Genomic DNA, 26,722 nt, shown 5'->3' with positions numbered 1-26,722 from the left:
CGGACGTAGGGAGTATTACATTGAAGCTAAATTTAATTAGCATATTCAAATTAAATAGCAATATTTGTAAATCTTTTATAAAATTTTAGGAAAATAAAATGACCTCGACTTTATAATTTTTAAAAATCTTACATAATTAATAAGGGATGAGTAACTCTTTAATATTTTTTCGTACTGGTAACTCTGCTCTTGTATTTATACATGAATTGAATATTTTTTTGTTTTTATTTAATTCTCTCTCTATTTTTTTTTATTTTTTTTTTTATATATATTACTCCTCTTTGTCACATGAATACAGAAAATGGTTGGCAAGATTCAATAATTGACCTATTTTTCTGTGTATCTCGAGAGGTGGTTTCTTAAATATCGTATATTGAAAAATTAGATTTAAATTATATATGTATTTGTAAATAAATATAACTTCAATGATTTGATTTAGCTCTATAATTTTTATATTGGCCAAATTGGGTTTTTTCTCTCAGGTACCTCAACTACGTCATTTTTCTATTGAATCATTCAACCCCCATAATTTGTTACGTTTAAACAAACACCGATATCTGATGTGGAACCAGATTTGTGAGGGGTATTGATAGATGATACATATGTTGTTTCACAACTCATTAGTCCAATTGATAGTGAAAATGTTCGAGAATAATTGTGTTTTATTTAAGTCATTTGAATACATTAGAAAACAAATGAGACTAACACGGTTTGACTTCATTCATTTAATCAAAATTATTACAATTCAAACACAATTGAAGGCATTTACAATAGAAAAGCCGATCAAAATCAACCAACAGTGTTTTAAAGGAACAAATTATGTGTGGTTCAATGATCAATAAAAAAATGACGTAGTTAAGATACCTGAGGAAAAAAACCTAACAAGTTTAGGAATCTGTTTCTGTATTTGACGTTTTATATTATTGGTACATAAATATAAACTCTAAAAAATTACATTATTTCTTATATCATTAGTAATTTTACATCGATGAATAGGTTGACAATTTATCTCCTTATATAGCTAATAGTACTCACTTTTTGAACCATTTTTTTTAAAAAAAAAATTCAGTTAGAGCTAAATTTCATTTCTTTTATCATTATTTAACTAACCTTGTATTTTAGAAATTATATAAAACTACTAATTTTTTTTTAATTGAATTGAAAAACTGTTTGACCCTCGAAATAACACTAACATACTAACATACTAACATTCTCATTAAATGGATCTTATGCAACAAATCTTATTCGAGTTATTAATGATTGTTAACTAGAGAGAATGCTACTTATATAATAATGACGTTATTTGTTCTGATATTTATTATTACTATAGTGAATACTGTTATAAAGAATATATAATATTTTATTACATAACAAGTAAAATTAGTTATACAAAATACATACTATTGTTATATGATTATTATAAAGAGATTTGACGTTACTTTGTTTAAATAAGACTTTGAAATTAAAAAAAAATATATAAATGACAGAGTCCTCACAAGTGTCAACATGTGCATTTACAGATGATCACAATGATGGACATAAACAAAAGCCATGTGAGGTAGCATTGCAATATTGACAGAAAAAAATATTCCCTACTTTGTTAATACAACATTTAGGGCGGAGGTGGTGGAGCAAGAATTTTCGAATAAGATGATTTAAAATTTTAAGAAATAGACATAAGAAATAACTGAAGTGAATTTGGCATTTATTATACTTAAAAAATTATTTTTACCATATAAAATTAATACTTATAGTTTTCCACCGAAGGGTGTTTGGATGAATCCCTTAAAGATATCAGTATAATCGTTATATCATGTAACGAGGCTCATTGTGAGAATGACCAAATTTATCATTTTACTGGTATATTTCATGAATTTTCGGTGAATAATTTGTAATTTCGATGCGTTTTTGGTCGACTTTTTTTATGAGCGTCCGTTAAATTCTTATTGATGGCATGAGTTGATCCGTACGACGATCTAATACCTCAAACCAAATACAGAATAAAATAGTCCTATATTTTATTCGAGAGTTTTTATTATACTTTATACCTTATAGATCACACAAAACGACTTGAGAACGTGTTACCATAATTTCACAAAAGAACCAAGAAAGAAAAAACATTAGAAAAATATGACAAATGTCCAAATTGAGATGGGTAATTGATGCATTCCCATGTGGCCTAACAAGTATATGAGGTGATAGAACGTGAGAATAATTGAATGAGTTTTCAGTTTTCTCCAGAGATAAATTTAATTTTATAATATATAGTTTTAATTATTATTATTTTCACACCTAGTTGCAATGATCACATGTAGGGTGGTTATTGTATTTAATAAATAGTACATCTATTTAAGTAACTATCCATTACTTTTCTTGGCTATGTCAATATTGTAGAATTCATCAAAGTTTCAAAAAGTAATTTCTTAATTTTCCACTAAGAAATTAAAATGGCAAATAATGTCAATTTAGCATTGGGATTTATAATTGGTTTGTGTACATTTTTCTTAAGTGCAAATGGTTTCTCAGCAGATTCTGGATGGACAAGTGCTCATGCCACATTTTATGGTGGAGCTGATGCTTCTGGCACGATGGGTACGTAACGAGAAATAGATTTAAAATTTAAAAATATTGCGTGCAGTTCTAGATATATATATGTTTTGTTAGAAGTGTTTACCGAAAAAATACTAATAATTTGTTTTGTTAGAAGTGTTTATCGGGAAAAAAACTTTTTAAGAGAAGTAATTTGTGTTACGCTAATTTATTTGGACACTTAATTTAGTCAATATTGAAGTAGTAATTTGTGCTTTACCATGGTCACAAAAGTGCTAATGAGGAAAATTTACTTTTTTTTTTTATATTTCTATTATTCTTCAAACACTTAATTTTTTCCTAGATATTTGTTCTGAAATCAAATTTCAAATGTAAGCACTTTTGACTTATCAAAAGCTTGATCAAACTTCGCGATTACTTTCAAACATAAGCATTTTTTACTTCTGGTCAGAAGCTTGACCAAACATCGCAACGTTCAAATATAAGCACTTTTGACTTATCAGATCAAACTTCGCAATTACTTTCAAACATAAGCATTTTTTACTCCTCAAAAGGTTGATCAAACCTCGCAAACTTTCAAAAGCAAACACTTTTGACTTTTCAAAAACTTTGACCAAACATCGCAACTTTTAAACATAAGGCGCATTTTTAACTTCTCTAAAGCTTGATCAAACATCGCAACTTACAAACATAAACACTTTTGGCAACTCAAAAGCTTGGACACTCACTTAAAAATTTGGTCAACCCTATCAACTTTAAAAAGTACACACTTTTGACTATTCAAAAGCTTGACCAAACAGACGACAAATGATCAAGTTTTTTTTTTTTTGGCTTGGAATAAACAGGAGGTGCTTGTGGATATGGTAATTTGTATTCAACAGGATATGGTACTAGAACAGCAGCATTGAGCACAGCATTGTTCAATGATGGAGGATCATGTGGTCAATGTTACAAAATAATTTGTGATTACAAATTAGATCCTCAATGGTGCAAAAAGGGAGTATCAGTTACAATTACATCTACAAATTTTTGTCCACCAAATTATAATCTTCCTAGTAACAATGGTGGATGGTGCAACCCTCCACGTCCACATTTTGATATGGCTCAACCAGCTTGGGAAAAAATTGGCATTTACAAAGGTGGCATTGTTCCTGTTTTATACAAAAGGTAAGTCATCATTCTTCATTGTTCGAGTAGGGAATGAGTTGTTGTCTCCTCGTATGGTCTTAGACAATTTTTTTCACTTAACAAACGATATTTCGAGGCTAAGTGTGTCCAAGGTGGTATCAGAGTCAAAGTCAGAGTCAGAATCAACTTCTGTGTTATATTGTCGTTCCTCTAAGGGGTGTTACATAATTCTCCTATATTGATAGAGTGAATTGTTTTTATCGAGATATATTCTTGTTGATTGATTGATGTCGATTGTCATGTGCTAGAATTCAGAACTCAAAAATTTAAAATTTTTGCTCTACCTCTGCCGATATTGGCATCCATGTTATATTGGATGTAGCAATATACCTCATTGATTAATTGAATTGTTGTCAAACTTGTTTATCATGATTTTGAACAACTAATATATACTAAGGCTATGTTAGAATATTACACATTGATTAAGTGAAGTATTGTTATCTTTCTCATATGGTCTTAGACAATACTTTGTAGCTATACTTTGAGATTAAATTAAGCTTGAAGTCTATTTTCATTACATGATATCAGAGTCAGAGTCAGATACATCCTCCAAATGTATGCTAGAATGGTCTCACGTCTATCGATGAAATAAGTTGTTGTCTCCTTATACGATCTCGAGCAATTGATGTTTTATATATATCTTTTGTTGAGTAGGGTACCTTGCAAGAAGCATGGTGGAGTTAGATTCACAATAAATGGAAGAGACTATTTTGAACTAGTGTTGGTAAGCAATGTAGGAGGGGCAGGATCTGTTGAATCAGTTCAAATCAAAGGCTCAAACACAAATTGGCTAACAATGTCAAGAAATTGGGGAGCAAGTTGGCAATCCAATGCATATCTTGATGGACAATCAATATCATTTAAAGTTACTACTAGTGATGGTGTCACAAAAACATTCTTAAACATTGTTCCATCTAGTTGGAAATTTGGCCAAACATTTTCAAGCCAAACTCAATTCTGATTCGTAAATGTTCGATGAATACGTTTTTAATCAAAGGTCTTGAGTTTATAGGGCAGCGGCATGCTTACTTTTTACATCAAGTAGCCCTCCCCAAAAAAAGAATCATTCTTATTGAGGTATATTTTTGAGGAGTTGTTGGTTAAGTAAGCACATGAATGAACTATAGTCCAAATAAAGATAGTGAAAAAATAGAAATAATCAATTATTGGTGTAAGTAGGGGTAGTTCAAAAAAATTGTATTTTTTTTACTATATGAAAGGATGAATAAGATAAGTTTGTTTAAGCTACATCAATTATATATTTCAATTTGCTCTATATATTGTACCCTTGTAATATGACTATTTTCTTGTTATACATCTTGTATGTATAACACCCCCACACACACACACACACTCAAACTTGACTTCATTTGGTAAATTAATAAGTATTTCGATTTTAATTTGAGTATATGCACATCTAGACGCCTTAATTTGTTTCTATTGTGTTAGTTGAGCACTCCAACTTACAAAATGATTATCGATCGCGACATTTTTAAAATTTATGTATCACGTCAGCGTCAGTGTCCACGAAATACAGCAGGGACGAATTGGAGTTTGTAGTCATCAATTCAAACCAAATTGAGATGTCTAGATGATGTGTACTCTCAATGTTAACGTTCTTACTTATCAGTTGATGCCAAATTTAATTTAAGTGTATATTTATGTATTATGCCTTTCAATATGCTCCTAAATATATACATAGTTATGTGATATTAGAATTTTATGGAACATTATATAAGATGGTCAATTTATCAATCAAACTATATTAGTTCAAACCTAACCCAATAACCACCAATGCAACAATAAAATTCCTTTTTATATATAAAGTAAGTGAAAAAGTTGGTCATTTTTTTTGCCTCATAAACTGCACTTTTAGCAACTAGCTAGTCAAACCTAAAAGTGAAGCTTAAATCAAAAGCCACTACATGTATACATAATTTTCCTACCTACTAACAACTTAAAATTCTCAATTATTTTTTATAATATACTCTCTTTAGTATAATAATAATTAGGCAATTATATTGTTGTTTAGGGTGATCAACCACATCCTCTATCCTAGGGTTGTTACAAACTTGAGGGTCAACTCTAAGGAGTCGTTTGGTTATTTATACTAACTCCGATATAAAATTTGTGATTACATTTATCTCGTGTTTGGTTATTGATATTAATGTAAATTAAACCGGCATAAACTTTGTAGCAAAATCTTTGTATTATACATCTTATGCATGACCTTTTGTTTTTACCCCTCTTTAGGAGCTGTCAGTTTTTTGCTCTCTTGGTCACTCGTATCCACAACATTAGGGACGGAGGTGGAGGGTGCTTACATATACGATATTCTTATTTTAAAGTCGAAAAAAAAAATATGGTAATTAATAGTACATATGGATTAAATCCAACTAACATAACCAAAGTAAATCTTAAAGTAAACAGAACAAATTGTTTAATCCTTGTATTATAAATTAATGCATTGTTGTTACTTACATTATAATATAATCTCTCCATTATAATGAATACTAATCCTTACATTACTTATCTACGAACCAAACATTCAGTAGCGAAACTAGAAATTTTTCTAAGAGTCTTCAAAACTCTAGTATATATCTCTAAAATGTCGTTTTACCTCTATACACATTATTATTATATCCTATATGCATTATATAATTTTTCGATAAAGGATGATGAAATGACGTCTTTCGGTCAATGTATCTACTCCACTCATGTTAACATCCCCATAGTATCTAAATGGCAACCAAAATCAGCAAACATTAGCTAATCCATATGGTCTTAGCTAACCAAACTTGCTAACAAACATAATCAATAATTTTAGTAACAACTTCCCTTTAAATACACATTGTATGTGATCCTAATAACTCATAACAAAGTCATAAATCCAAATTAAGCATAAACAAACATAGCCTAATTTGGCAAACAGAATTAGTTATGATGGCATTACCAACATGTTTTATAGCTTTACTCTTTGCTTTAGCATTGTTTTGTAGTGAAGTTAAGGCACTAAGCTCCGATTACTACGACCAAACATGCCCTAACGCAGAGTCAACGATCACCAAAGTTGTCAAGAATGCTATGTTGAATGATAAAACAGTTCCAGCCGCGCTTTTAAGGATGCATTTCCATGATTGTTTCGTTAGAGTAAGTTTCCATTCTTTGATTTCTAAACTTTTTTGACTCGAGCTAGTTATATAGTAACTGAGTTTTTATGTATAATGAAAGGGTTGTGATGCTTCTGTGCTGCTGAACTCAACAAGAAACAACAAAGCAGAGAAAGATGGACCTCCTAACATCTCATTGCACGCATTTTATGTCATCGATGTTGTTAAGAAACAAATCGAGGACTTGTGTCCTGGAGTTGTCTCTTGTGCTGATATTGTTGCTCTCGCTGCTCGTGATGCTGTTACTCTTGTAAGTTCTGTAAAATGAATTACATGATGTTAGTTACCATAACATGAAATTAATATTTTGGGACATATTTGTTTCAGTCTGGAGGTCCTAGTTGGGAAGTACCAAAAGGTCGAAAAGATGGAAGAATCTCTAAAGCTATTGAAACGCGACAACTACCTTCTCCTACGTTCAACTTCTCTCAGCTCCAACAAAACTTTGGCCAAAGAGGCCTTTCTTTGGATGATTTGGTTGCACTTTCAGGTAAGCAAGACGCTTCTTCTTTACTCGTATTCACAACCCTCTATATATAACGACTCAAAATTGTTATTTGTTTTGTTTCTGATAACAGGAGGACATACTCTTGGATTCTCTCATTGCTCTTCCTTCCAAAACAGAATCCATAATTTCGACAAACGTCACAATGTTGATCCAACATTACAATCATCATTTGCAGCCAGTCTACAGAATGTTTGTCCCGCGCACAACAAGGTCAGAAATGCAGGCGCCACAATGGATTCTACAACAACTTTATTCGACAACGCCTACTACAAACTACTAATGAATGGCAAGAGCCTTTTCACTTCAGATGAATCTCTACTCACAAATTCAAGAACCAAAAGACTAGTTTCAAAGTATGCTAACTCTCAAGACGAGTTCTTTAAAGCGTTTGCCAATTCTATGATCAAGATGAGTAGTATCAACGGTAACGGACAAGAAGTTAGACTAGACTGCAGATTTGTTAGGTGATGAAGAACTTTAGTTTGTTTGATTTTCTTGATTGTTCAAGTCTGTTTTTTATTCTGAGCAAAAGACATATTAATCTTGTTTCCTAATTCTTCTTTAGTTCACACTAAGAAACACTAATAGGTAAAGAAATAGCACCAGATACTCTCGTCATCTCCAGACTCCACCTCCGTTCTGTTCTTGGACTAGTCGTACACCAATAACAAACAAAATGTGAACAAAAGTTATCTACGAAACCTCCTTGAGAAAACGTAGTGACAAAAAATGGATATCTATAACAGAAATAGAACATGGAAGTTGGACTAACATGTGTCAACTAGTACGCATTAGCTTCTCGTTAGCTACTGATGCGATACTTGAGAATGTTGTACAAGTATAAAAAAAAAAGAGTCTTTACACTATGACTTGATTCAATCACACTAATACAAAATCCTTTAAGGTATCTAAATGAAAAACAAAACGATAAAATCTCCAGAGTAGAATACAAACACATTATGTATAACAGAACATTAAGTAAACAGATATAGGACAGTGATCAGGAAGGATAGATGAAAATGCAGACACTTGTTTTTCGCGTATTTTTTTTTCAACATTTGGAGGTTTTCATATGAAACTATTGATATACTTTTTGATCATTTGATCAACAAGGATCCTGTAGCCTCTTTCAGTAGGATGATAACTATCAAAGAACAAATATTTCGTATCGTCTTCACATGTACTACTCATGTATCTGTTGCATAATATGACCACTTCTATGTTTCCTGTACCACAACATCCTTTATCTACCACTTCAAATCCTGATAACACAAACGTACCCGTAAATTATATAAACAAAATGAATCACATTTTGCACCTTTGATACAATACATGAGTAACATTTTTCTTTCAACACTTAAAATTAGAAGACAAGTAAGGTTTTCTCTTTTATATACTAAAGTACATCCACATTCCACAGTCAGAGAGGTAGATTCAGAATTCGAACGTTAGTTGATTCAAAACTTATGAATTTGAAAAAGGGAAAAAGGACAGATATACCCCTGAACTATCGTAAATGGTATGTGAATACCCTCCGTCATACTGTTGGGACATTGGTGCCCCTGCCGTCCAAAAACTCGAGCATATATACCCTTTATACACGTGTTATAATCTTATCCACCGATCTGACATTTATCGACAGATGAGATTGCGCCACATGTCCCTATTTAGTCTTCCGTTAGAGTGAAGGGCATATATGCTCTAGTTTACGGACGACAAGGGCACCAATGTCCCAAAAATATGACGGAGAGTATCTGCATACCATTTACGATAGTTTGGGTATATTTGTCATTTTTCTCAAAAATATTAAAGTTTACCATGTTTTTTAGGGTTGAGAATGAGATCAAGCATAGGATCATAGATGTCAATGAAAGCCAACTTGGATTGAGGTAACTTGTTGGATAATGAACCATTAATGGCAAGTGAAATCTTAGTGTTGGCCAATTGTGCAGCTTGATTATGTTCCTCCACACATACTCTACTTAAACCTCCACTTAATGTTCTTTGGAATGGCAAACATCCAATTGGTGGAATCCCAAAAACACCTATTTTTCTTGCTCCCAACTTGTACAATTCCTTCAAAATTTAAAAAAAAAGATGCATATATAAATAAAAAGATGTTGATCAGTGGCCGGAGCCAGAAATTTGTTAAAAGAGTATCCAGAAATAGCAGTTTGTTATGTTAAGAGTGTCCAAAATATGTTATTTAATCATTTTCTATATCATTTTACTTGTATATATGCTAATTTTTTTTCCGATCAAGGGTGTCCAAAGTTAAGGGTTATTTACACTTTTGCCCCTATTCCATGTCCATCTTTAATTTATTCTCCTTGTAACTCATAACACACAATTTATTTATTTTTCGGGACATTAGTTTATATATTCGTATATAATATCCACGAGTGGTAATGTTCAAAGATAGACTTCAAGTTATGCCTACTTAAAAAGAAAAAAAAAACTAATTATAGATCCGTTCATTTGAAGGATAAAAATTAAAGACCAATCAATCTGAAAGACATAACGTGTCATTCAATAGCTAATAGGCGTCATTTTTGAGTTAAAAGCCCAAGAGACAAAACCATAGAGCCCCAAAAGCCTTGAGATAGCTCAAAGGTACACTATACTTTATTAACAGTTAATTCAGAGCTCGTTAAAACTACGTATTATAAATTACAATAAAGTGAAATATTAATGATATATTCATATACATACTTGGATAAAATCTTCAGCTTTTTCCACCATAAAATCAGTATATGAGTCAATATCATATTGTTTTTGTCTAAATCCAATTGTGTAATAAGTGTTGGCAAGGTCATTGCTGCCTGCTACCACTAAGTATAGGCTGTTGTTTAGTATTTTGTTGGCTTCTTTTTCTCCAACTAATCCCTTTAGCTTTCCAATATATTCTTCAAAATAATTTAATTGTGTAGATAATGGTATTACTGACTGGAAAAAAAAATCATCATAAGAAAAATATAATTAGAAAAAATAATGATGAAATTTAAAGTTTACTAGATTGACTATACTATGTGAGTTTATATGATGGTATAAAAGTGATTTATATGTTGAAAAGGTAATCACCTAAATTATTATACTAAAAAGTATAAGTTTTAAATGGCGTCTATAATTAATTGTCATAGTTTCCTCTTTTAGAGTCAAACTATAAGAACTTTTGACCAACATTTTATGATGTATATTTTCATCATATTAATATGCCAAAAATTACAATTTATAGTACTTTTCGTACAATTTTTGAATATCTATTTTTTACAAAAATAATAATATTGAATTAACGTAATCTAATTTAACTTTAAAAATAATCAGATTGACTTCGAAAAGCGTAACATGACAAATAAAAGTGGGCGAAAGGAGTATTAATTAGTTTTGGTCCTTTAAATTTATCATAGATGATATTTTGTTGTATTTGTAAAATATTGTGTGGATATTTTTTCGATCGTACATATGAATAAAACGTAAATATAAAAATGAAGAAATACTTACCACGATCGAAGCGGTTTGAGGATCATATCCACAAGCTCCTGAGGCAAAACTTACTCCAGTTTTGAGATCTTCAGTGTGCAAATTAGGGTCACGATAAGCTGGCATTAACTCTTTAATTCCCAATTCTTCCACTAAAATATATAAATTTTAATATTAAATCCAAGTCAAAAATATAATCCAAACTAAAATATAATAATAATAATAAAAAAATACCATATGTATACTTAACTTCCATTTTTATTAAAAATTTAACGTCACAAATTTCTTTTTAATGAAAAAGTTTGATTTTATTAAAGGTTTAACAAAATTACTAATTAAATTATTTTTTTGCTCATTCATTTTTGCTTTGATATCACAAAACATCAGTATTTCCGAAAAAAAGACATCTAAATCCCAGTTGGTTGACTATCTAAACTTTTATTTTATTGACGAGCCTTTGTTTTCCACCTTATAATTCCTTCCTCGATTTTTTTAAAAAAAATCTTACTAATTAGGTAAAGTTAATGTTGAGTAACCTTTTATTAAAAAAAGTTCAATAACTTGCTATGATAAAAAAAAATTAGTTTAGTGACTTTTGAATCTCCATACTTTTACAAATTTGAGTGATTATGTTATAAGACTAATAATTCTAATAACTTTAATGTAATAAAGTAAAAGTTGAATGACGATAAAATCGACTCAATAATTATAGTGTAGACATGAAAAGACGAACCTATCAAGTCCGCGGGCGTTTTGGCATTGGTAAATCTTCCTGTTGCCTTTCCATCAACAAAATCTTTCCCATAAGGTGGGAAATTACACTTGACCATGGTTGTAATATTGTTATTATTTCCTTGATCAACGATGGAATCTCCGAACGCAAAAACGGCTTTTATAGTCGAGTTTTTGGATAGCAACTGCGTCTTTCCTTCACAAAGTAGAAACAAAAATATCACATAATGTAAAGAAAATAGCAATGATGAACAAAAATACAACATATTTTTTTTTTAATTTGTGTTCAAAGAAAGAAGAAGAGAAAATTTGGTATTATAAGTCCAAATTGAGCTTTCAAATGGTAGACTTGTCTTGAGTACTTTGTAAGGGGGGCTTATGTTATTTATAGATCTAAAAAAGAATAGTACATTATCAATAATTGAGTTTATTATCGTACGTGCGAATTTAGAATTTGAAGTTTATCAGTTTCATGACTATATATAAAAGTTGTTTGACTCTTAGGGCTTGTTACATGTTTGTATAGGATGTTTAAAACCAGTAGATACATGACATGTGTTTGTATATAGACTTCTAAATTATGATTAATCAATTCATATTTATATACATAACAGATGACGATATTTGAACTCACGTCTACTTTATATATCATGTTGAGTTGTATGATCCATTTCATTTAAAAGTTTAAATTATACGGAGAACACACTTTTATTTACGAACAAAGTCATGTCATTTGTGTATGGCGTCGTAGGTGGACATTTTATGAAATTTGCCTAGTGACTATAGTTTAGAAACGTTTACTATAAATATAAATTTCCTCTTATATTATTTTGAGATAATATAGATCAAAATTTCGTAAACCATTGCGTTTCTATTAGTTTTATATTTAAACTATGTTTAATTTATGTTTTAGTCCTATGAATTATAACTTTCATGTGCTATACCCCTTCTAAATTAAGTACATTTTAGTTTACGTTATCTTTTAAATTATGACTTTCAAATGCGTCTAGACTTTACTCGATATATTATAAATTAAATCAGAAAAAAAGAATAGACAAAATATTTAAAGAGATGAGTTTACTTAATTATAATCTAGAGACTATAGAGTAAACATGGAAAATGTACATGAAATTGGTAAGGTTGGTATGGTCTTGACTTGTGCTTCAAATGAACCAGCACATTGCTCTAGGTTGGTGGGCTACCATATCATACTCCATTTTATCTTTTCACTTAAAAAATAAATGATTCATCTTAAAATCAAGATCGCATCGAGGATGCGAGAGGTTTACTGAATTTTTATTATACTATACGTATAATGTCAAAATTATTTTTTAATCGATATGACTTAGAAGTGATAGATATTGAATCATCTTAACGTGACTTTTTCACGTATTTACTTTATATATATATTATTTTGTATTTACTTAATGTGAAATTCTGACTCCAACACTGACTTAAAACCCTAATAGATAAATGTAAAGCTTGAAATGGAAGTGGTTTGGTGAACAACTTGTAAGGTATTCTTAGATGAGTTTGTTTTTAGAGTTTAGACCTTTGAGTTTAATTCACACCAGTAATGTGTGACATTTGGTTGATTTCTTTGGAAAAATTGAACATTAGAGCAGCTTGGACTAATTTTGGAATAATCCAACCCAATATGTTACATACATATAGAATAATATTTGTTAAATAGCTATCATTCATTAGTTCATTTAAGTTGCTCGAATTGGGGTACGAGTGTTTCATACATATGTAAATTTAGAGGCCGATATGATTTAAATTTTAAGATTTTGTGGTATGGGTATGGGCGCAAGGATTCAGCTAAAAATAATTCTATCATCTAAAAATTATATGTTTATTTTTGTGCCGTCACAGCACTACATGGCGCATAGATTTAGTTCTTGGTGTTTGCGTTTTCTTTTGTTCCTTCGAGGGCATCCGCTAAAATTGAAATGATATAGAGAAGATTAGCATTACCAATGCGTAAAGATGGCACATTCGAATTGAGAAATGTGACATTATGCGAAAAAATTGCAAGGTATATCGAGGAGGAAAAAAATGAACAAGAGGAAAATTCATTAAGTAGATAAAAGCAAAAAAATTGGTATAGAAATTTTTATCGAGTGTATTTCATTTCACCTAAGCTTTTCTTTTTATTACATAAATCTTTGTATTTGTCCCGAATTTCTCTATTATTCTTGGTCTAAGTAACTAAAGTCAGTTGACCATATCCGATACAAATCTCATACCCACGTCGTTTCGAGACGGGTGCGACAGGGCTTATATCAGCCCAAATTCAAATTGGGCTTTAAATTAAGGACAAAGTGCAAGGATAGCCAATTTTAATAACACTATTTAAGTTTTAGCACATTTCAGAAACTATTTAATATACAGGCAAAGTATCTCAATAATTACTAAAAGGACAAAAATAGCCCCCCTTTGATCAAGTCCCCATAAAAATCAAGAGAGCCTTGTATAGGAAATAACAAAATTAAAAGGGTTAAAAACAATGCCTAAATTATCATTCATTTTTTAGCTTCGTATTTGAGTTATTTGAGTATCACTTTCTTACCTAAACTTTCACTCAATGGTTAGCGAAGCACACATATATGCTAACTAGATCAAATGCTTGTCTACAAACGCGTCTTGACTCATTTGACCATTAAATTTTTTATCTATCGATTCTATTAACTGATACATTGATATCTTTCAAATTCTAATCTCTCTTCTTTTGAGTTGGAGATATAGATGTCATGATTAAGACAAATGATAGCTAAGAAGATGAAGAAAGAGATGTTCGCAATATTTAGGGCCCGTTTGACCATTGATTTTTCAAATAATATTTAGGAAAAAATTTGGCAAATAGTGTTTGTCAATGTAAATATTTTTGGCAAATATCCCAAATTCTGAAATACTAGTTTTCTAGTATTTAGGCCAAATCTCATTATTTGTGATCTTTTAAAAATTAAAATTTTACTCCAAAATTTTATTTTTTTACAAAAACACCATCTACAGTTGTTGCTTGGGGTGTATTACATAATTTTTTATGTTAACACCAAAGTAGTGATGAAATATTCGGTGAATGTTAAATGATGATATGATTATTGATGAAAATGATGAACAACTGGCTCTGAATAACAAAGTCATGTGCTTTGTCTACTTCATGATATATGGAATGGTGCTTGTTGCACTCACTCCAAATTATCACATTGCTCTAGTGTCATGGACACTATTTGTTATTGTTCTAACAAAGATTCAATCGACTTGTAACACAAACTTATCGTTAGTTTCGATATTTTTAAAATTTAAAGTATAAATCATATTTTTCTAAAATAGTGAAAATATATATCACAATTCACAAATACTATGGCCAAACACAATTATCTAATTCGAAAAGACATTTTTTTTTGGGAGTGATACGGGTTTTGGGTAAAACCCATTCGGGTCGCTGAGTTGTCAGGTAATCAAAATCACGTTTGTAACCCAAACTGAAGACGAACAACAACAAAGAAGAAGAAGACGAAGAACAGAGAAAAAAAAAAGCAAAAAAATGTTAGCAACAGAAGGCATGGAAGACGAAGAGAAATGGCTAGCAGAAGGAATCGCAGCTATTCAACACAACGCATTTTACATGTCTCGTGCATTGGTAACAATTTTTTTCTTGTTCAAAATCAAATTTCATTGAATTTGAATCCAAAAACCCTAAACTTCTCAATTTTTTTTTTGATAATTATCGCTTTTGATTTGATTTTTTAGGATTCGGATAATCTCAGAGAAGCGTTGAAGTATTCTGCTTTGTTGCTGTCTGAGCTTCGGACTTCAAAACTTTCGCCGCACAAATACTACGAGCTTTGTAAATTTTCTAGTCAACATATGTTTTTTGATTAACTTTTTCTATTTCCAGTTTGTTAGAAAGTTTTTGCTGGAGAAAAACCAAAACTTTTGAGCTAAATCAGATCATATTAACTCGTATTGTACTGATTTGTTGATTTGTACTCTATCACTGTAATTTGTATGGCAATTTTGATTATGGAGAGTCGAATTTTCTAACTTTCTAGCTAAATAGGACTAATTACTCGAGAAGTACGATAAGTTGCACTTTTCACTTATGAAAGTTAATTGGACTAACTTTCGAGCTAAATCAGATCATATTAATTTTTCTTTTTGGTTGCTGATTTTATTGATTTGTACTCTTCCATTCTAAATTTTTTGGAGTTTTGCTTATTGAGAGTTAAATTTACTAACTTTTTAGCTAAATAGGACTAATTACTCGAGAAGTACGATAAGTTGCACTTTTCACTTATGAAAGTCAATTGGACTAACTTTCGAGCTAAATCAGATCATATTAATTCTTCTTTTTGGTTGCTGATTTTATTGATTTGTACTCTTCCATTCTAATTTTTTTGGAATTTTGCTTATTGAGAGTTAAATTTACTAACTTTTTAGCTAAATAGGACTATAGTAATTGAGTTTTTAAAAATTAAATTTTAGATTTTTGAAGCCAAATTGATCTAAGCTAATTGATTTTCTTAAAAAATGTTTTAATTTAAATATCTAGAAACTACTCGAGAAGTACGATAAGTAGCACTTTTCACTTACGGAAGTTAGTTTGACTAACTTACGGAGGTAGATTGGATTGGATTGGATTAGTTCATTTCTGTTGAAAATAAATAAAAACTTTGATATTTGGTACTATAAGAAAAGTCGCTTTAAGTTGCAATTCTCCCTGTATCAAGATGGCGAGAAAACTAAAATGTCGGTTAGTTTACGACTTTACGTAGTTTAAATGTCGGAAAGCAAGATGGCCAAACATCTTGGAATAAAGGAAGTGTCTTTGTTTGTTATGTCATGTTTGTTCTCAGGTTTTTGTGCTCTTTGTGGTAGATATGCGAGCATTTGATGAATTGAGGAAGCTGGAGATGTTCTTCAGAGAAGAAGATAGACATGGTTGTTCAGTTATTGACTTATATGAACTTGTTCAACATGCTGGAAATATATTGCCTCGATTGTAAGTCTCACATTAAGTTCATGTGTTAAAATTCTCAGTTGTTAGGCTTCGTTGTGTGTTAATTGGCTACTTATATTGTTTACTAATTACTAGTATCTTAGAATCAAGCAAATTAGTTAACGTAGTTAAGAAGTAAATTTGGTTATCCAAATATGATTTTTATGCTCCACTTGAAATTTAATGTGATAGCTTCAAATTTGGTCTTCTTTCATGAGTTTTTCTCTTTGCTGGTGTACTTAGTATTATTGAGAATCTTCAGTTTCTCATAGAGTTGATAGCCTCCAACTATGCATGACGGTAGTGCCAGATAGGAATATTGTGTGCACAGAGATGGATCCAGAATTGGAAGTTTATATGGGTTCCTTCAATGACCTTAAGTTAATAATCATTAATAACTGTGTTTGCAATCAAATATTCATAGATATTTAGTGGATTTCTTAATACTTAATTATGTAAAGTTGTTGGGTTCACGTCCGCCTCCCTGTGTGCTTTACTCACTATGGTCAACTTCAATAAAAAGGAGATAGGCTCCAATAGATTTTCTTTTTAAGATAAAAATATTTTATACTCACCTTCAAAAACAAAGAAAAAGGAGAAATGCTTACCAGAGAAGCCAGAGATTTTTCCCAAGAGAAGTTGTGAGGCTACATTCTTAAGTACCTTTAGTTCTCATGAAAGAGAGTGTCCTTTATGTAAGTAGCAAAAACTGAGTCTATTGCATGCATAGATGACAGAAAAGTATGCTCTCGAGAGGAACCTTAATTAAAAAAAAGTACCAAAACCGGAGAATAAAAAAGATAGGTCTTAATTTTCTCGAAAGCACTCTGCATGGTCAGTCTAGGGCATCGTAAACTTCTATCAAAACTTCTGTCTTTTGAGTCGAACGATTTTTCTTGACCTTGATCTTTGTTTCCTGTGTATTATTGTCATCTCTCTTTCTTGTAAGCCCTTGCTTTTCCTGAAGAATCAGATGTCTAATGGATGTTTATCATGTAATATTTCAGGTATCTCCTATGTACAGTAGGATCTGTTTACATTAAATCAAAAGAGGCTCCTGCTAAGGATATTCTCAAGGATCTTGTTGAAATGTGTCGTGGTATTCAGCATCCTACACGTGGGCTCTTCTTGAGGAGTTATCTTGCTCAAATTAGCAGAGATAAATTGCCCGACCTTGGTTCTGAGTATGAAGGGTATAGCTATTGATTACTACTTGAATTACATGATGATTAAGTTGCACTTATATCACGTCAGTTCTGCATAAGAACATTTCTATTCACTTGCTTGAAACACACACACAAAGAGCTGCACGCACATTAGTCATTATATGTTTTTATGTTCCTGTTTAAGTATACTGGGAGACTCAATGTGTTGTATCCATCTGTAGATCCCCGTCTTTTGTCCAATTAAGTATTTTCTTTTTGTTTCTAGTTTGAACTAGGGTGATGATCTTCTGAGATGCTTCACCCTGTTCTTTATGCAGAGAAGGTGATACTGTCATGGATGCTGTAGATTTTGTGCTGCAGAACTTCACAGAGATGAATAAGCTTTGGGTTAGAATGCAGCATAATGTACGTTAGGATCTTCTGAACTTTTACTTTGCTTTTAGTTTGGACTTGCATGGCATCTGTGCATTTGCATGCCAGGAAGGTAAAATGAGTCATGAAGGCATGTTTTGGCCATGCAGGTGTTATAGTGCTTGTGATACATTCATTTGCTTTGGTGATCCTGAGTTGAGGCATTCTTCGCGCTTTATGGTCTGCAGGAACCTGTCAGGTTGAAAGAGAAGCTGGATAAAGAAAGGAGCGAGCTTCGCGATCTTGTAATATCAATTGCTCAAATAATTTATATTCTTCTTGCAAGAGCCTTATGGCTTGGTTCGGAAATACGTTATTCAGCTGTACCTGTCATATTTTAGGTCGGGAAGAATTTGCACGTTCTTAGTCAGATAGAGGGTGTTGATCTTGAAATGTATAAGGATGTGGTTCTGCCCAGAGTATTGGAGCAGGTAAATATCAACATGATAAACCCTTTTCTGGATATGGAATATAAGACTCTCATTTGTTTGTAGCAATTATCCCATCTCTGAAGATGCAGCTAAATGTTTCCACAGGTTGTCAATTGTAAGGATGAGATTGCCCAATATTATTTGATGGACTGCATAATTCAGGTCTTTCCAGATGAGTACCACTTGCAGACACTTGAGACTTTATTGGGTGCTTGTCCGCAACTCCAAGTAAGTAATAAAAAACATACGAGTACCCAACTTCTTTGGCAGGATAAGTTTGTTTGTCGTGTCCTTTGTCTACTCCTCTTCCTTCCATCTTCATATCCTCCTTTTCTCAAATGTAAACTGTATATCTTAAACATATCTTTTTTTTTTTTTGGGTAATTAGAAATTTTATTAATTACCAAAATAGTAATTACAAAGCTAAGCCAGCAACACTCTACTAGCTATCTCACTAAACAGATGACAAAACAGTAACACATTCTAAAAACTACATTTATCTAAGAAAAGTCTGACTGCTATATTAGCTCTAACACAACATACACATGCTATTCTTCTGGCTATATTCTCCATTGTGGTTCTTGCTTCTCAAAAATTCTTGTATTCCTCTCCCTCCGTAGTGCATATATATACTCTGCATAAATCAATCTCAGGGCTTGTACTTGGGGCTTTTTACCTTTATACTTTACTATAATCCATTGTTGACTAACAATAGCACAACTAGTAGAATTTTGATTTATCCATTGCAGTAGCCTCCTCCACAGCGTGCGAGCAAATATACTATCATAAAACAAATGATCTCTTTTTTCTTCTTCTTGCTTACACATAACACATACAGGTTCCACTTGCATTTTCCATTTCAGTATTCTATCTTTTGTGAGGAGCCTATTTTGAGCCTGCAGCCATAGTGTAAAGATTGCTTTTGGCCTTGCTGAGTTAGAACAAATAAGATTTCTCCATTCTACCTTCGGGTAATTGCCAAGTATTTGTTTATAAGCTTGTCTGATCATACTTTTATTCATACTTTTATTCCATGCAGCTTCATTATGGAATGTATGCAACATCTCTTTTGCCCCCAGAACCTTTCTAACCATCCAACAAGCTTGAGCAGGAACTCTGACCTCTTCCATACTTTTGCCTTCTAAAACATATCTAACTAAAGGAAATTCCAGCACTAACGATGTGCTGTTTATAGATACAAGTATTACCTTTTCCAAACAAAGAGGAAATGAAAAAAGAAACACAGAAATAGACAGCCTATTCGACTGCCTTCCAGATCTTTTCCTGTTGTGAAGAAGAATAAGATCATATACCTGGTGAATGCTAGTGGCTCAAACTTGTTTTTTTATTTAATGTTTTCCAGGTGCTCTCATTTGTCTTGAGAGGGCAGGGGAAGGGGAGGGAGAGAGTAGGGTTTTTTCCTGCTTCTTTTCCTCTGTGTTAAGTGGACTTGATAAGTTTCCCATTCACTAGATTAACTGGAATAACTGTATTATGTTGGCATATTGCTGTAGTTTCCCGCCTAACTTTTTCTTCTTGGATGAGAATGTGTGGATGTACAATTAGTGTTTCTGTGATCTACAACGTTTGGAGTGTTCTTTAAGTATGGAGCTTAAACTTGTAGTTTAAAAAATTTGTTCAAATCTTATGGTGATTGATGTTGTAGAAGCATGTGGATACTTATATGCTATCTGCTCCTTGCTCAACATGTTATCCCATCTGCCAAACTAGAGAAGAACTATCCAGAATAGAGGCATTATGTTACTATATTAAGTTCCATGAGAAAATTGAAAATATACTTTTTTTTTCATTTTCTTTATTTAGCCTGCTGTTGACGTTAAGACTGTGCTGTCACGGTTGATGGAGAGATTGTCGAACTATGCTGATTCAAGTCCTGAAGTAAGTAAATAACTGTTTAACGGCTTCTGACTTGAGATTTTCTTGATTTCTTATCCTATATAGCTGTAATTGTTTTGATTATTTAGGTGTTACCTGACTTTCTTCAAGTTGAAGCATTTGCCAAGCTAAGCAGTGCCATCGGGAAGGTAAATCCTGATGTTTTATGTCTGATTCCAGAACGAAATTTACTAGGTGGCGTACTTAGAGTTTCTAGGGGATGTACTTTTAAAGTGCAATACACTGTTCCAGGCATATATTTGGATTATCTAGTTTGTAACTTGTAATTGGACTCTTATTTATGAACAAACTTCAGTTTTTAGCAGGATTTATGATTTAGAGCACCTGATGTTAGCCTTCTAAATATTCAATGGGTTCCTTTATATGCAGGTCATTGAAGCACAAGTTGATATGCCAGTTGTTGGAGCCATTTCTTTGTATGTATCTCTTCTGACCTTCACTCTCCGTGTTCATCCTGATCGACTAGACTACGTGGATCAAATACTGGTATGTACTTGTCAATTTGGTAACGAAATAGGTTGTAACACAGAAATTGCTGTCTTTATTCTATAAGCTCTATGTAGCCAGTTGATGCGTAAACTGTGTTCACTGTTTTTGGTAAGAGGATAGTTGTCTCTTTGATCAATTTCTGTGTGGGCATGGATTCTAAGACAGGTTGTTTCTTTGATCAATTTCTGTATTAGCATGGATTCTTAGTGGTTGGTAGGAGTGTTAAACAGGCTAGCAAATCCCAGCAGAGTCGTTAGCTAAAGAGGGAAGATGTATCAGATGACATTTCTCTTGATTTGCTTTGCTGATTGTTGGTAGGGAGCATGTGTCAAGAAACTTTCTGGTAAAGCCAAGCTTGAGGATAGTAAAGCGACAAAACAAGTTGTCGCTCTCCTGAGTGCACCCTTGGAGAAATACACTGACATTGTGACAGTTCTAACTCTTTCAAATTATCCACGTGTCATGGATCACCTTGATGCTGGAACAAACAAGATCATGGCAACAATAATCATTGAGAGCATCATGAAGAATGATACCTGTGTATCAACTGCTGACAAGGTATAATCCGTGATCTGTTGTGATTGATCACTAGTTCGAATAATTTAATTCTTCCTTCAATTGATTTACATTATTTTCCAGGTCGAGGTTTTGTTTGAATTGATAAAAGGGCTGATCAAGGAATTGGATGGAACTGCTACGGATGAGGTTTACAGATAAATTATTAATTTTGATTACTTCAATTTCTGAATTTGTTATATTATGTTCTGGCACTATTGATGACTTCCTTTTTCTTGACTTTTATTCAGTACTCAAATATGTGATTCCGGATAGTTTCTACCAGTTGAATGACTTCTTTTCCTTTTTGTTGTGGTTTTGGCCAAAAGCTTGATGAGGAGGATTTCAAGGAGGAACAGAATTCTGTTGCTCGGCTTATACACGTGCTGTACAACGATGAGCCTGAGGAAATGTTAAAGGTAATTGATTTATTGGAGATGTTTGTATAAGAAATTATTATTGATCACCTTTAGGTATTTGCACTTGCAGACCTCTTTAAGATTGGTGCTTCATTTATTTATTTTTGGAGTCAACACTACGATCATTGCTTCATTTAGTTCTTTTTTAATTTTATAAATGATCTAATAAACCGAGTTATTTGCTTGTGGTATACTATCTGAATGCTGCCTTTATCGCCATTAGAGTAACACTAATAAAATTGTATGTTGTTTGATTTCGATAAAGAAACTGAACAGTCAGTATTGAAAGAAGAGTGTGTTTTGCGATATGCCACTTGATGTTATTCATTTGTCTACAAAATATTCCTTTTACTCTAGATGGATGGGAACATGCTGAAGGTTGATGGAAGCTTGAGTTGAGAGGAAATGTTAGAAGGGCTATACCTTTCATCAAATGGTAAAAGAATCGGTGTAATTAAGATAGTTCCACCATGAACTTTCATTTTAAAAATCTACTTACTCTTTTCTTTTTTTAAAAAAAAGCCTATCTTCCATTGTATATAACAATACACAGTTTTCACATTTCTTTTCTTCTTTTAATATTCGAAAAACCAGACTGGCATGATTATGGTACTGGACTAGTGGTGTTTGATCAGAGAATGCTATCATGGTATATGTTTTGAGTTCGGAAAGGATAAAACAATGGAAATTATTGGTGCTGTGGGGTACTTAGATTTGTTCCAGCATGATTAGATAGAATACTCGACATAGTAGGATCAAGGACAAACAGTTTGGAGAACATGGATTTGCTTGAGGTTCACAAGTAGAGTTTGTTGGTTCATACTTAGCACTATTGATTGTGCTTCTACTCAGCTCCTTAGATAACAGTCAGTTCATCATACTAATACTATGTGGTTATCGATTCTTGAAGTGATCTTCTCATATAATAACCGAACACCAATAATGGTTAACAAATTGATTTAATAAAAAAGTATAGTTTGAATACCCCAAAGTTATGCCCATAATGTTTTTAACTCTTTGTTGTTGCAAATCAGATAATATGCACTGTTAGGAAGCATATAATGGCTGGAGGTCCAAAGCGCCTAACTTTTACAGTTCCTCCTCTATCCTTTTCTGCACTGAAGGTTTGTTATTTTCAGTACTAATGCGCTCCCTCTCCCCTTTTGGTTGTTATTTATCATGCTGATGTCTTTACTTAGTTGCACTTAGTAGAATCCCATGACCTTTGACATTAACTCTATAAGGAAAAAGGTAATGAGTAGAATCCCATGACATTCTGACATAACTCTATAGCAATTAGCATCCATTGGCCAGTATCCTCTTCTCTCTCTTTCTCTATCATTCTGTCATACAGCATACTTTCAAAAAAAATTCTCTACATATTGGAGTTAGATGGAGACATTGAATCTGTAAGAACTTTATAGAATGTGCAAGATGTATGACTGAAGCAGGATACTGATCATTGGCCTGTTCCCCTCCGGTCCGTGAGTTTCTGAAGTTCTTTTAGTCTATTTATTCCTTATGAAAGATAATGGCTTTTTCTACAAACCTTATACCTGTAATGGAATCTGGAGACTTCACATATAGTTGAATATTTCAAATGCTTAAGTAAAATTTGTACCATGCTATTTTCTTCTTTCCACCTCTCCTGAAATTTCAGGATTCATAATTCTGAAATACTTTCTCAATCAAATGGAAGTTGGTTAGGAGATTACAAGGTCAGGATGGAGATGTAGCGGGAGAAGAGGTTCCAGCTACACCAAAGAAAATTTTTAAGTTATTAAATGAGGTAATATCAGCTTTTGGATATGGTGTCTTGTAATTGTCGTTAAAATCAGTGTGTGATATTCTTTTTGTACCCTTTGATTTTGATTTGTTGATTTTATTTCTCACCATGGTTATGAGATGTGAAACAAAAAGTCCTCTCCTTGATGATCTCTGTACTGGTGAGATACTATTGGAGTGCTTTTTTCTTTTCTTTTTGTCTTCTGAGAGAAGATATTTTAAGTCATGAGTGCAGACTTGTAGTATCATCTTCACTCACTCCTCCATATTGGTGATCTTCAGGCTTTAACTTTCTTGATCTTTTGAGCACACTGGTTTGTGGTGTGTTCAGTTTCATTCATGATATTAGGATATGATTACCTCCATTTGATTCCTGTCATTTGTCTATTAAGTATCAGATAAGCCCTTGTGTGCTTCTGCTTGCTGATTGAGCTAATCATGTTGCAGACTATCGAGGCTCTTTCATCAGTTCCATCGCCAGAATTGGCATTGCGGTTGTACTTGCAGTGTGCAGAGGTGAACGGTTAAATTTATTTTTTTTCCGTGGAGATGCTGTGCATTATGTTAAAACCCCCTTTAAGAAGCCAATTAATAAACTATTTCCTAAAAGTGTAGATCTTTTTATTCCATCTATTTACTGTTGATGTCCAGTACAAATTAGAAAGCAATTAAAAAACACAAACTTTTAGAAACTCTCAGCCTCTATATATTCTTAAAAGATGGGTAGGTTGTGCTCTGAATTTCACTATTGTAAGTCGAAAATATGTGTAACGAATAACAGATACCAAACTAGATGAATAGTTTACCCAACAGAAATGAAGGTTTGTGAAAATCTAAAAGATAAACCTTTCAATTCGCCTTCAACGACTGAGCTTAGACTCAAATGAAAGACTCTTCCAATTTTAGTATCTGTCCAACATTTACAAGATTTTTCAGACATCCAACACACAAATAGCTAATTCTATGTAATGGAATATCTCCTTAGGCATATTAAGGAGCTATTCTATTCTTTTACTTATCAAAACATATCTCCACAAAATCCTAAATTATGCCCTAAGATGATTATCAGCTTTTAGGCTCAACAACCTCACTCCTTCACTGGGAGGATTGGAGGTGATTGAAAGATCAGGACAATCTTGGCCAAAAGCTCAGGAGTATATTTAGAAATAAAGGTGTTGATGGATAGACCTATTTTCATATCTCTCTTATGTCCTTTTTAAAACTTCACTTATGCCCTCGGAATCAGCTCAAGTTTCCAAACATAGCATGAAATCTTTTGGATGCCCTAGGAAATTGTCTTCCTATGCAGTAAGATATGCCTTCCAGAAGTGCCTGTGATCTATTCATGTGTGCGAGTGCATCCTTTTTATTTGTGTCGTGTGAAAGTCTCTTCACTATCAGTAGGTGAGCAACAGAAATTTACTCGATCCATTAGTGTTTTATTTATTGCTGAAACTTGCGTTTGTTCCTCAGGCAGCCAATGATTGTGAACTTGAACCGATTGCTTATGAATTTTTTACACAAGCTTTTGTACTATATGAAGAAGAAGTTGCGGTAATTGCTCACCTATAAACAATGTGTTTGAATATTCTTCTTCCATTTACCTTTTCATCTGCTCATTCTACTTAAACTTCTTGCATTTGGTATTAGGATTCTAAAGCGCAAGTGACTGCAATACACTTGATTATCGGAACTCTTCAAAAGATGACTGTGTTTGGTGTTGAGAACAGGGATACCTTAACTCATAAAGCCACAGGGGTAATTTCTACCTCTGATCTCTTCTGATCTGTCTATCTTTTTATTTGCTTTCTAACAATGGGAATACCTTGATTAATGTTATAGTATTCAGCAAAACTCCTAAAGAAACCTGATCAATGTAGAGCAGTTTATGCTTGTTCACATCTATTTTGGGTTGACGATCAAGATGGTATTAAAGATGGAGAAAGGTTGGCAAGAGTATTCCTCAAATTTCTCATTTTCAATTGATGCATATTCTAAGAAGGCTTGAACTTTTCTTCCCCGTAGCTTTTATCATTCAGAGTTGAAATCTTGCATTTTGTTTTTGATGTATTTCTCTTGCCCTGAAATATATGATTTGCTGTCTTTGGGTTATGATAGGGTCTTGCTTTGCCTGAAGCGTTCGTTGCGGATTGCTAATGCAGCACAACAACAAGCAAATGTTACAAGGGGTAGCAGTGGACCTGTCACGCTTTTTGTTGAAATACTTAACAAGTTAGTATTCAAAGCATCAATGTTTTTAAGTAAAATTTGGGTTCAAGATTTCTGGCGTTATATTGAATCCGTTTCTGGGCTCAGGTACCTTTACTTTTTTGAGAAGGGGAACCCTCAAATAACATCTTCTGCAATTCAGAGTCTTATAGAGTTGATTAAAACTGAGATGCAGAGTGACACCACAACCCCAGATAAAGCTTCAGACGCTTTCTTCTCCAGCACATTGCGTTACGTTCAATTTCAGAAACAAAAAGGAGGACTAATGGGTGAGAAATACGGTCCAATTAAGGTGTGATACTTTTATAATTCTTGTGGTGTCTTTCAAATTCGATATGCTGAATACATTGTGTCTAAGCCCTGAAAGCGAAGGATTTACTGGATCTGAAACTACCAAATGAGTCTTCTGCAGTGCCCGCTACCCATCAATTATTCCATCAACAATAAATACAACAATTTCCTACAGTCTTATTACAAGGTGATTCGATGTAAAATTCTCCTTTTTTAAGCTATTCTTTACCCTAAAGCAGGGAGAATCGTGATTTCTGGTCCTATTTCACTTGAATTCTTATTGTTGAATTGCCAGTTGGTTGTGGAGTGTATATAAAAAGAAATGTGTATTTACTAATTTTCGAAATGGATGAAACATCTTCGTTTCTCTTCCCCCGTTCCTTGGCCATTAAAAGA

The 26,722-nt window shown here is 32.7% G+C and overlaps 4 protein-coding genes and 1 non-coding gene across 8 annotated transcripts; 4 read left to right on the top strand and 1 right to left on the bottom strand.

Moving 5' to 3' along the window:
* The first annotated feature begins 2,369 nt into the window (after positions 1–2,369).
* LOC107005862 (expansin-A11-like) lies at positions 2,370–4,986 on the top strand. The gene is made up of 3 exons (XM_015204515.2): positions 2,370–2,592; positions 3,396–3,717; positions 4,393–4,986. The coding sequence occupies exons 1-3, from the start codon at positions 2,448–2,450 to the stop codon at positions 4,697–4,699; spliced, it is 774 nt and encodes a 257-aa protein (XP_015060001.1). The 5' UTR covers positions 2,370–2,447; the 3' UTR covers positions 4,700–4,986.
* A 1,651-nt stretch (positions 4,987–6,637) lies between these two features.
* LOC107006734 (peroxidase 64-like) lies at positions 6,638–7,970 on the top strand. Its single transcript, XM_015205249.2, has 4 exons — positions 6,638–6,888; positions 6,970–7,158; positions 7,236–7,398; positions 7,487–7,970. Exons 1-4 carry the CDS (start codon positions 6,679–6,681, stop codon positions 7,882–7,884), a joined length of 960 nt encoding a protein of 319 aa, XP_015060735.1. The 5' UTR covers positions 6,638–6,678; the 3' UTR covers positions 7,885–7,970.
* Positions 7,971–8,133: 163 nt separating this feature from the next.
* On the bottom strand, positions 8,134–11,964 carry LOC107006839 (GDSL esterase/lipase EXL3-like). Its single transcript, XM_015205356.2, has 5 exons — positions 11,630–11,964; positions 10,918–11,048; positions 10,129–10,362; positions 9,234–9,492; positions 8,134–8,678 (listed from the first exon to the last, which is right to left on the bottom strand). The coding sequence occupies exons 1-5, from the start codon at positions 11,892–11,894 to the stop codon at positions 8,485–8,487; spliced, it is 1,083 nt and encodes a 360-aa protein (XP_015060842.1). The 5' UTR covers positions 11,895–11,964; the 3' UTR covers positions 8,134–8,484.
* A 1,586-nt stretch (positions 11,965–13,550) lies between these two features.
* On the top strand, positions 13,551–13,650 carry LOC114075440. The gene has a single exon (XR_003575888.1). It is a non-coding gene; the product is annotated as a U6 spliceosomal RNA (small nuclear RNA).
* A 1,462-nt stretch (positions 13,651–15,112) lies between these two features.
* On the top strand, positions 15,113–26,705 carry LOC107007457 (vacuolar protein sorting-associated protein 35B-like). 4 transcript variants are annotated; one of them, XM_015206084.2, is made up of 22 exons: positions 15,113–15,274; positions 15,385–15,481; positions 16,513–16,636; positions 17,641–17,826; positions 18,117–18,204; positions 18,399–18,455; positions 18,552–18,641; positions 18,747–18,869; positions 20,466–20,540; positions 20,627–20,686; positions 20,928–21,044; positions 21,366–21,605; positions 21,687–21,752; positions 21,932–22,021; positions 23,056–23,145; positions 23,721–23,810; positions 24,254–24,322; positions 25,280–25,360; positions 25,457–25,564; positions 25,649–25,752; positions 25,925–26,038; positions 26,123–26,705. In XM_015206084.2, the coding sequence occupies exons 1-22, from the start codon at positions 15,179–15,181 to the stop codon at positions 26,331–26,333; spliced, it is 2,376 nt and encodes a 791-aa protein (XP_015061570.1). In that variant the 5' UTR covers positions 15,113–15,178; the 3' UTR covers positions 26,334–26,705. The 4 variants fall into 4 exon arrangements, with proteins under 4 accessions (XP_015061570.1, XP_027769431.1, XP_027769429.1 ...); XM_027913630.1 differs by having other exon boundaries at positions 15,137–15,274; positions 18,321–18,455; XM_027913628.1 differs by lacking the exons at positions 15,113–15,274; positions 15,385–15,481; positions 16,513–16,636 and having other exon boundaries at positions 17,691–17,826; positions 18,065–18,204.
* The last annotated feature ends 17 nt before the right edge of the window (positions 26,706–26,722 follow it).

Source organism: Solanum pennellii, chromosome 12 (genome assembly GCF_001406875.1).
Source record: "Solanum pennellii chromosome 12, SPENNV200".
In the NCBI taxonomy this organism is placed as follows: Eukaryota; Viridiplantae; Streptophyta; class Magnoliopsida; order Solanales; family Solanaceae; genus Solanum; species Solanum pennellii.
The sequence above is the reverse complement of the archived record's forward strand: the minus strand, read 5'-3'. Positions and strand labels throughout refer to the sequence as shown.

What these genes read in the sequence shown, in the direction of transcription:
- LOC107005862 (XM_015204515.2), top strand. Translation starts at nt 2,448, where the DNA reads ATGGCAAATAATGTCAATTTAGCATTGGGATTTATAATTGGTTTGTGT. An exon ending in TGATGCTTCTGGCACGATGG is followed by an intron (nt 2,593 to 3,395) that starts GTACGTAACGAG and finishes TGGAATAAACAG; the next exon opens with GAGGTGCTTGTGGATATGGT. An exon ending in GTTCCTGTTTTATACAAAAG is followed by an intron (nt 3,718 to 4,392) that starts GTAAGTCATCAT and finishes TTTGTTGAGTAG; the next exon opens with GGTACCTTGCAAGAAGCATG.
- LOC107006734 (XM_015205249.2), top strand. Translation starts at nt 6,679, where the DNA reads ATGATGGCATTACCAACATGTTTTATAGCTTTACTCTTTGCTTTAGCA. An exon ending in TCCATGATTGTTTCGTTAGA is followed by an intron (nt 6,889 to 6,969) that starts GTAAGTTTCCAT and finishes GTATAATGAAAG; the next exon opens with GGTTGTGATGCTTCTGTGCT. An exon ending in CTCGTGATGCTGTTACTCTT is followed by an intron (nt 7,159 to 7,235) that starts GTAAGTTCTGTA and finishes TATTTGTTTCAG; the next exon opens with TCTGGAGGTCCTAGTTGGGA.
- LOC107006839 (XM_015205356.2), bottom strand. Translation starts at nt 11,894, where the DNA reads ATGTTGTATTTTTGTTCATCATTGCTATTTTCTTTACATTATGTGATA. An exon ending in AACGCCCGCGGACTTGATAG is followed by an intron (nt 11,049 to 11,629) that starts GTTCGTCTTTTC and finishes TATATATTTTAG; the next exon opens with TGGAAGAATTGGGAATTAAA. An exon ending in CTCAAACCGCTTCGATCGTG is followed by an intron (nt 10,363 to 10,917) that starts GTAAGTATTTCT and finishes TTTTTTTTCCAG; the next exon opens with TCAGTAATACCATTATCTAC.
- LOC107007457 (XM_015206084.2), top strand. Translation starts at nt 15,179, where the DNA reads ATGTTAGCAACAGAAGGCATGGAAGACGAAGAGAAATGGCTAGCAGAA. An exon ending in GGGTTAGAATGCAGCATAAT is followed by an intron (nt 18,205 to 18,398) that starts GTACGTTAGGAT and finishes TATGGTCTGCAG; the next exon opens with GAACCTGTCAGGTTGAAAGA. An exon ending in GGAGCGAGCTTCGCGATCTT is followed by an intron (nt 18,456 to 18,551) that starts GTAATATCAATT and finishes GTCATATTTTAG; the next exon opens with GTCGGGAAGAATTTGCACGT.